The sequence below is a fragment of the Gobius niger genome, assembly GCF_951799975.1.
Source record: "Gobius niger genome assembly, chromosome: 19".
NCBI lineage: Eukaryota > Metazoa > Chordata > Actinopteri > Gobiiformes > Gobiidae > Gobius > Gobius niger.
Window position 1 is genome coordinate 15,789,621 of NC_136870.1, and position 10,198 is coordinate 15,799,818.

The window sequence follows — 10,198 nt, forward strand, 5'->3', positions numbered from 1 at the left end:
GTGCATTGCTAGATACCTTTATAGTCGCTTTTTTTATGTACTGTACATTTATCTCGACTTAAGGCTGGCAAAAGAAATGCACATGAGCTTGTAATCTGCAGAGCGGAAAAAGACCTTCAGTGGAAAAAATGTCCTTAAAGTCTCTTTTTCTGCAAATGTGTGGCCATGTGATAACCTCTTGTCCTAAGCCTGAACCAAGCCTATTTTCTCCAGTTTTTCCAAATCTTAAAGTGTAAAAGAAAAAAAGCATCAAAATAGCAACGAAAACGAGGATGAAAACGCATCAAAAAGTGACAAAAACATGGCATAAAAACAAAAAAGCAGCAAATAAAAGCAATGAAAAAACAACAAGAATCAACAAAAACATGACAAAAAAAGAGACAAAAAAAGAGATGAAAACACAGCAAAAACGCTTCAAAAAGACACAAAGTTATGATCACTTTCGTAAGTCTTAGCTTTCAAATGAGGCATTGCACTGTTGCTCTCCAGTCGAGAAGCTTTTAGATGTGGGTAAAGCTGAACAGGAGAAAATGCGTTGGGTTCAGGTGGGGGGTAAGAGGTTGCAAGTATTCTATTCTCTCTCTTAAAACAAAAGTAGAACACATTGAAAAATACATGCTGCTATCTTTCATTTTTAACCCGCACACTCAAATATGGGCACAGTCATCCTTGTTTGAACAATAGCTACTGAAAGAATAATAGGTGACCTGCTGTGGGCTCAAAATGTTTTATAATGGAAGTCTTAATGGCCGAGTGCATTTTGGAGCAGAGACACGAGACACTGAATCATTAGTAACAGTGTGGCTTAGTAACAGTGTGGCTCGTCATGTAATCATTTTTGTACAACAGTGAAAATGTATTTGGCTATTACTAGTACAATTTGGGATTGCACAATGAATTGCAGCTGGATTGAATGTGCAATTTTAATGGCTGCAATCAGCAAATCACAAAGACCACAGACGACAAAATAGGAGTCTCTATTAGGATTTATTCTCAAGGACCATTTACCAAGGTTTTATTATGTATAAAACCTCCTAATCCTGTATTTAAGACCTCAGCAAACATGCTCTGAAATACATGGGATTACTTCATTTTTAGTGCTTTGTATTGCAAGCCTTCTCTGTTATATGTTATATGCTGTGTAGTACATTGTCTATAAGTACGTTTTCTGTGTTTTCCTCTCACCCTAGATCAATTTTATTTTCCTGTTCAATATTGTGCGGATCCTTATGACCAAACTGCGGGCCTCCACCACTTCAGAGACGATACAATACAGGTAAGCACGTCTCAGTCGCTGTCTCAGTCACAGCCCAAAAAATCTTCAAAAGACAAAACTCTTGAGGATTTTCCTTTTTGTTCTCGGTAAATAATTCATGTTCTCCACTTGATCGGGGATGGGTGGCGAGGCTTTTGCTGCACAGGGGTTTTCGACAGAGTAGTAGTAGTGTGATACTATTTCCCACATCTAAAAGTCTGTGGCGTCCAAAGACGGGAAGGCTCCGGCTGTCATGTCTGCTCTGCTTTGTTGCAGGAAAGCGGTGAAGGCTACGCTGGTGCTGCTGCCTCTCCTGGGAATCACCTATATGCTGTTCTTCGTCAATCCGGGGGAGGACGAGATCTCGCAAATCGTATTCATTTATTTCAACTCGTTTTTGGAGTCCTTTCAGGTGAGTCGCAAGGACAAATATAACACGGCCTGAGTGGAATCAGGTTTCTAGTGGGTTGCCTTTGCTCACACAATATGTTAATAGTTATGAAATAAAACAAAAAGAGGATTTTCTCATGTGTTATGTAAAATTAAATTAATATTGAAAATGATGTTGCATGTATTAATTGCATTTTATAATCAACTAATACAGGTAATCACTCTAATAAACAGAAATGTGTTGGTTTAGCTCTAAGAAATGAACAATTAAAGCAGTACTATGTAACTTGTTTACCATAATAAATCCTTCTCGTAGTCCCTCTGGGGGTTATACAAGTGTTGATGGGATGACTGGGGGGTCTTTCATCTCCCCCTGGTGTCTCTGGCAAGAAAACCACACTTGCAACTTTCCCTGACCCGACCCGGAGGCCCCAATACACCCTAATGGAATCAAGAAGAAGAAGCTAACAGGCTAATAGGCAAAGCTAACTGCGGGCTAGCGCCACTTAAACAATATTTACAGCCAAGTTTGAGTGAAAAAAAGTATTTCCATTGTGTAATTGGATGTACAATATCCCTCTCTCCCTTTGTTTTTTCTGTCTGTGTAGTATTTACTCTCACGGACAATTAATGAGGAAAAAAAACGTAACGCTATGACACCTGCAGTGGCGCTTATGGCCTCTCGGGGCATGAGTTACTTAGTACTGCTTTAAAATGAACAATGTGTTGCCCAAACCTGAATGAATGTTTGCAAAATACCAACAATAAGACTGTGTGTGTGTGTTTTAAACTGTGTTGACGTTATAACGCTACAAATTTGATCACGTTTTGTCTTTTGTTTCTCTCACACAGGGCTTCTTTGTGTCAGTATTTTACTGCTTCCTAAATAGTGAGGTAAGCAGATTCACATCCTCCCGTATTGATCGCACATTTCACTTCTCCCGCCGCCGTCAGTGTTTTTTTTTGTTTTTTTTCCTGTTCTTTTTTTATATTGCGGGGCTTAAGGCGTTTCCACTCTCCTTTTTGTGGCCTCCGCTGTGCTCTGGTGCAGGGAGCCGAGTTATGAAACGTGAAGCATTTATATTTAGGTGCAATTAGTCGTCGGGGTTGACATAGTGTGACATAAATGACATCACTTCTTACGCTAAGTGACATTGTAGGGGCTAATTGGATAACAAGCAGAAATCCTATTAAAAAGCAATGAAATTTTACAATGGCCGTGTAAACAGCTCGATGTATTATACTATTAAGGTTTAAGGGCAGTAAATTTTTATTTTGCCTGTAAAAATGGTGCAAGGCTTTTTAATGGAATGGGAAAATTCTTCAACTTTCAACATGGATTTATTACATCCTTAAATTGATATGTTTTGACTCATTGTTATCTAATCACATTTCTATGGTCTATCTCCATAATAGTGACGTAGTTAGAACAATCATTTATATTGATCCATATTTGTGTTTTGGCGAACTGTTTCCACAAAGCATTAAGTGGCTCTCTGACATTTGTATTTTGTAAAAGTGGCTCATGGAGGACAAAGATTGGACTCCCCTATTGGACCAATGTTCAGTGGTTTGAGCACTAGACAAATATTTAACATGCACGTACTGTCAGAGCCTGTCAATGTTCACCTATTCAATGTATAGCAAATAGCAAAAGGTTAATCATATGCACCATGTTGTGTTGTTGACCAGGTTAGAAATGCATTAACATAATCAGCAGGTTGTATATTGCAGATTTGAATGTGTTGTTTTTTTTACATTTAGCATAAAATCTGTCAAACATAGCACCCAATTACCGTAGATACAGACTGAGGAGATCTGTTGCATTGTATCAGCATATCCACTGCATGCTTGTCCCCTTGCTGAGCCACATATTTGCCACTTGGGTTACATTCATCATTCCCTCGGTAGCAACGAGCTATGGTTTCTTCTGAGTAGTGCCCTTTGCTCAGCTTCAGTGTCCTGTGCTTTATGATGGATGAATAGCTCATCATGGACCATGTTAAAGCTCCAGCGAGGGGCTTAACCAGCATGTGTCGTGCACGGAGGCTATTGATTTAGTGTTTTTGTTTCGGGGCTGAGAGGAGCCGAGCGGTAAAAGAATAAGGCTGTCGCAAAAGGTGTAACCATGGTCACATTCCAGACAACAAGACAATAGATGTGAAATTATTGTGTTTAGAGCAGATGCCAACGCATAGTTTCAGCATTCAGTGTGCAAAATATTAAAAAAAACGCTGTCAGGCATGAGAACGTTATAATGAACATAATTTACGAGGAGAATGCCGTACAGTTTTATACATATCAGCACTTATGCTCGAGTTCACAGCTGGATCCATCTCATAAAGCAGAAGGTTTAGAGTGAAGCCTTGGTTCACTTCCAATGAGACGCAGTCCTCTGTCAAAGTGGTTCAAAGCCTCATCACGTCTCCAATTCATTATCACTACAATTATGTTATCAAAGGCACACAGTCTAGCAGTAAACTTTTTAATTTTCCATTTCATGTTGTTCGAAAATCCAATTTGTGGCTATGGCAGTGGAAATATGGTTTGTCTTACAATGTTCTTGGAGCATATGTTGTTGATTGTCTGAAGCTGTGGCAGTTAATTAGGATTTATTTTTCCCCACGTTGCAAGTAGCGATTTATTTAACAAAATAAAGGAGGAAAAAAAGTTATATTTTCTATTGTTTAAAAAAGAACTAAGTAACTTGTTTACCTTAATAAATCCTTTTCGTAGTCCCTCTGGGGGTAATACAAGTGTTAATGGGATTATTGGGGGGCCTTTCATCTCCCTCTGGTGTCTCTGGCTAGAAAACCACAATTGCAACTTTCCTGCCTCCGGGTCGGAGTCACCAATACACACTAATGGAATCACGAAGAAGAAGCAAACAGGCTAACGGGCAAAGCTTAAACAGTATTTAAAGCCAAGTTTGAGTGAAGCAAATGATCTCCATTGTGTAATTGGACGTACAGTATCTCCTGTGTGGCTCAAAGTCATATCGCAAATGGCGCAACAGACCATCTTTTATATTTTATTTCATTGTGTTTGGAGAAAGGGGCACCTATTATAAGCTTTGTCTTCTTTGTGCTCCTTTTCATTCATGTAAGCATGTAAAGCTATTCATGACAAAAAGACAAATAAAAGTAAATGACATGACAGCAATAAATAAAAAATGAAATGAATTCTGTGTAGATAAAAAAATACTATTGTGTCTTTGCATAACACAATGTATTCACCTCCTCTATGATCCGGTTTTCTCAATACTTCTTGTTTTTTGACAGGTGCGCTCAGCTGTGAGGAAGCGCTTCCACCGGTGGCAGGAGCAGCACTCGATCCGAGCCAGGATGACCCAGGCCATGTCCATCCCCACGTCACCTTCACGGGTCAGCTTCCACAGCATCAAGCAGTCCACCTCGCTATGAAACAGGAGACCAGGCTTTGTCCCGGGACGCACTTTTGGAGTGAAACCTCAGGCTTGTCAGCGTCATCAGTTTTGTGGAGTACACTAAAAGACTTTCTGAGTTGGGACGAGGCCAGGGAGCAAAGAAAAGAGGCTACCGCAGTATCCTAAAACCTCAGGAGAGACATTACACAGGCTTAGCGGATAGAACGGGTGGGGACAACTGCGAAGGACACTGCAGATTTGATCAAACGCAAGAGGCGACCAAGACATGTTTGGGTTGCATTCATCTGGTGTGAATGTACATCACTCCACATTATGTATTCAAAATCCACTCAATTTTAATAACTCCGTTGACACCTCACTTTATTGGAGAACCAGAGCTTGTGCCGCTGGACCGCACTGCACTGGACTCGGGCCCGGTGGACACCTGATTCAAATGACATTCTGCTGCTGGGACAATGAAGCTATTGAAACGATCTCTCATTGTTTAGTTTCTGTTTTTTAATGTTTTCAACAAATGTCAAGTCAGTGTGTTTGTCCCCTTTAGTGTTGTGGTATTTTCCGCTCTCCTTTCTGCTTTGTACATGCTATTGATTAATTCCAGAACACACAAAAAAATCAAAATACATTCCTTATATTCAAATGGAAGAGTTTTTTGTTTTTGTTTTTACTACACTGCAATCAACGACAAGTCTTTTCTATGAAGCACAACATGGTTTTATTTGCAGTAATTTAACACTTGCACTTTACATGCTCCTTTGTTTCTCACAGACTGCCTCTTTGGGAGTTTACTTCCAAATATATATATTTGTAATAAAACTCTTCCATTCAATCAGAGATGTACTACTGCTGCACACTTGATATGGTGCAATGTAAACTGATCTTTGTAGTGGTCGCTTTTCACTCTACAAGTTGCTGGTTTCTTGAAGCTTGATACTTGATATTTCAGATTGTAGATGTGATTGTTTTACAGTGGGTTCTGGAAGTATTCATACTCCTCTATCTATTCCAATGTTATTATGTTACACAAAAATGTTGTTAATATATATTAATCCTAAAAGACAGTAATCTACACTACGGTTTCCATAGAGGCTTTACATTTCTATATCACGGCCTGTGAATGGAATTTACCACAGACCGACGCTTTTATGAGTGCTCAGGAACAGCACGGTTATGACTCAGACCCTGTAGTAGAGGGTCTTAATATTTATGTAAGCATGACATTTAAATGCTTTTATATCAAAACCATCAAAACCATCATTATAGAGCTACACTGTGTTATAGAATAAAATCGGAATAATTCAAAGTGGTCTGAAAACTGTCTGAACCCATTGTAAGTGTGTTGTAAATACATATAAATACTGGAGCCGTGGTAAAACAGAAGTATTCACCAGTATCAAAAACCAAACACGACGACTAAAAAAGTGTCAATTCTCAATCATCCAGGTGGTTAATTAAAAAAAAAAGTCCAGGTGTCACATGGTTGAGCCACTCACTGTAAATCAATGGGGCACATCCTCCAGTCACTGACCACATTCCTACGACCGCACCGTGCCCCGCTGCTGTGCGTCTTCATCAACTTTAGCTATTGTATATTGACCTCATTGTTTTTCCCTTTAAAGCTACAGCTATCATCTTCAGTGATGTGGGAGTTACAGTTGACGTTTTTAATCACCAGCCACTGTACAATGTAATGCTGAATACCAAGCCGTCAGTGTAGCTGCCTTTTACAGTACATTGGGGGGAAAAAAAGGTTGTGTTGTGTTACGAATGGAAAATAATATTGTTGTTATGCACTTTTAAATTGTAAAGAAATTGTTCAAAATGTCACTTTTTAGTAAACAGCAGGAATAAGCAGCATGTGTAGAAAGTGTACGCCTCCATGTGTCATTCCAACACAGTAAAAAGGGTCAGCAAAAGAAATTATGGATGATTTCTTCAGTGGTACGTACTGTGTGTGATGGTCAATCAAATTCATCATGTAAAACACAATATTATTTATTGTTATTTATTTTACAATATTGTTATTTTCATACTTGAAACGTCAAGAGAGAATATTTGTGTTTGACTGAATTAAAAATTTATCAAATGGCTTAGAAGTAAATTCTGGTTTATTTATACAATGCTTTTATCAGAGAAACATTAGGCTATAAAAATACACAGATACATGTCGCGCTGCAGTTACTGGGTACTACACTTTAAGGCTTGCACCAGGATCACTGCCATTTGTCTGTGGCTTCCCCTGAGACAAAGCAAACAAGAAATACATTTTGAGCATCGTGTGATCCTTTTAAGCTTTGTGTGTGCGTCTCTGAGGAGAGTGTATCCTGACTTTGGCTTTCAGTCCATTTCTTTCTGCTCAAGTAAACATGCACCATTTTCTGTTATGACCAAGAGCAACAGAAATAGACTTTTTCATTTCATAATTTGTGATGTCACACCAACCCTGGCTTTTCAAAATTAGAAATCGCAAGTGTCGAGTGTGACAGCATGACGACAAGAGCGTATTTAAAAGGCTTGAGGCAAAATTTAACAAATTGTTAAATGGCATGTGAATGAGCAGAAGCTTTTACAACGCCTTTGGTGCAGCCCTGAGTTAATTATTAGCCTTATTTGACAACATTAGCTTGAAAAATCAGGCTCCAGCAGCAGGAGAGTCAGCTTCATCATTACTGCAGAATCTCATTATTTAGGTTGATCCAAGGTGTTAAATAACACTCTCCCATGGTCATGTTGGCTATAGCAATTAGTGACATGATTGATGAGAGTTTCTCTAAAGTACTGAGGCCACTATTTAAGCCACTTATACAGTAATACAATTGGAAAGTAAAATAAAGATGACCCTGTGCTGAGAGTTTCAACCTTCGGCTTCGACCTCAAAATCATTAAAAAATTATGTTTAAAAAAAATCTTTAGCTCATTAGTTTTAATTTCAAAAATCAAATCGACTGCGAGAAATCCAATATTAACAAGAAAAACCCAAACAAAAACAATTTAAACTCTTCTTGTACAAATGAGGAAGGGTAATTTAGCATTTTTTTCACAAGGGACCACATCATTCTCTCAACACACAGTGGTGGCCAGTTACAACAACTGATGGGCTGATGGACTGATGGACGAAAGGCTGCAAATCTGTGCCGCCAGCCGTACCGACCACCACCAATCACTCACTCAGCCCCCGAATACACCTATATACAGCACTGTGAGTGAAATGCATGCACATTGATGTTACTAGGCTATTTTATCTATGCCTTCAACTGACTATCCTATATGTACAAGTGTAGAGTGATATTCTGTATGTATTCTGTGAGTAATACATACAATAATACTTAAATAATACTAAAAGCATTACATAGCCTACATACTGTATTTCTGTCTGGCTTCCATAGACCTCCTATGGTGTGGAAAAGACAACCTCGCATCCTTCAGGCAAGGAGAAAGTGACTTTTCAATCAATCAAGAATAAAATTGTCTCATACAGTCATGAGTGAATCATCAGGGGAATACATAAAACATGCCTTCAGAGAGTACAAGGAAGCTTTCAGTAGGAAAAATGTAAAACTAATGATACTCCCCATGTGGCAGAACGATCGGATAAAAAGTTGAAAGATGAATAGACTCAATTATAGAAGCAATACATTATTCCTCTGGCTGCTGTAAAGGGTGGAAAGCATAGTGACATAACTAGACTGTGAGGATAGTGACTAGATTACTGTACAAATGAGGTTCTTTCATTTAACTGTTTGCAACAAGTGTGATGTCTTAGCGCCATCTAGTGATCCTTCAATACAACTGCATTCAGTGGGTTTGGCAAAGTTTGGTCAACAAATGAACAGAAGACATGAAAATTAGTTTATCTATTAGAATTTCACCTACTCATTTCTTGAAATTAGAAACTGCAGGCTACTTTACAATACACCACTATTAAATAAATGCAAAAAGCCAAGCCATATGGAAAGGCTAGATTAAGATTCTTGGAAATGCTGTAGCCAAATTGTGCATAAAGCAAAGGGATGCAGTTACAATTAAAATCACTTTAACCATCTAAAGCAATGAGCATTTTTTCCATGGCCAGGGGTATTTAATTTCAATATGATCAAGGCGACTCACATGTCTGAACATCAATCAACTACACGGAAAGCCATCCATGTGAGTAGTGTTTAATAGTGTAGCCCAATGAAAACAATTACTAATATTGGGTCATCTTAAATGTTAACTTTTTTATGCTTTTATTGTTAAGCATGCTGCGCAAAGCTTATTTTCCCACTTCTTTCTTGTGGTTTTAATTCAGTGGGAACATTGTATTTCTATTGTGTCATAGCAATATGACTTTCTTGTTAAACAATATAAATGTGAGTGAACTTTTTCATAACATAGCCTACATTCCAAAATCTTTAATATAGTTCTCAATGTCCTTCTCTGTGAATGTTTGCTTATATTCAACATTAGCCTATAGGCCTACCCACAGGGAGTTTTGTAGACCTGCCTACCCCACTATATGGCCATATGCCACTATTAGACGTTTATAATCTTTGTAAACCCACTACACTGAAGTTGTGAAGGTTCACTGTCATTTTTATAACGTGATAAAAGGAAAGTGGACTGAAATAGCCTTTCTATGGTCAGATCAAAATATTTACAACACAATTCTATATAGCCTACTTTATATAGTCAAGCCCTTTACTTATTAGGCCTACCAAACTTTTTCCAATTACACTCATTGAAAAAGTTGCCTAATGTGGGTCTTGATGAGTGCGACTCATGCGAGACAACTCAACAGATCAGACCCATCAGCATTTTGTTTAGCACGGGATGCAAGAAACTACAGAAGATAAACGAGTTACATTTTTGATTTCAGTCGTTTCTAAAAATATATTGCCAATGCATTTTGCGTGGGATCGTGTAATTTGAGTGCAAACAACTGGAAATCTTTAATAACTTACAATTCACAACTAAGCTACTTAATTGTAAAAATGTATTAGCTGGACAATGACTAGCTAGCATGCATGTGACAGAAATGGGATTTGCAAAGTGGCATCTTCGGAAAATATCACAAATGCATTGGGAAGATTGTTAGTCAGTGATATGGTTTGCAAATACATGCAATATTTGAAATAATTAAGTTTTGAGCTATGAACTTTCGGGACACA

At 38.3% G+C, this 10,198-nt stretch overlaps 1 protein-coding gene across 1 annotated transcript in view; it reads left to right on the top strand.

The window, feature by feature from the left end:
- LOC306979068 (corticotropin-releasing factor receptor 1-like) overlaps positions 1 to 6,789 on the top strand; it is a 68,110-nt gene extending 61,321 nt beyond the window's left edge. The window contains exons 11-14 of the mRNA XM_079577878.1: positions 1,191 to 1,276; positions 1,532 to 1,667; positions 2,498 to 2,539; positions 4,927 to 6,789. Coding sequence (XP_079434004.1) covers positions 1,191 to 1,276; positions 1,532 to 1,667; positions 2,498 to 2,539; positions 4,927 to 5,067 — 405 coding nt within the window. The 3' untranslated portion in view covers positions 5,068 to 6,789. The remainder of the gene's footprint in view (positions 1 to 1,190; positions 1,277 to 1,531; positions 1,668 to 2,497; positions 2,540 to 4,926) is intronic.
- The last annotated feature ends 3,409 nt before the right edge of the window (positions 6,790 to 10,198 follow it).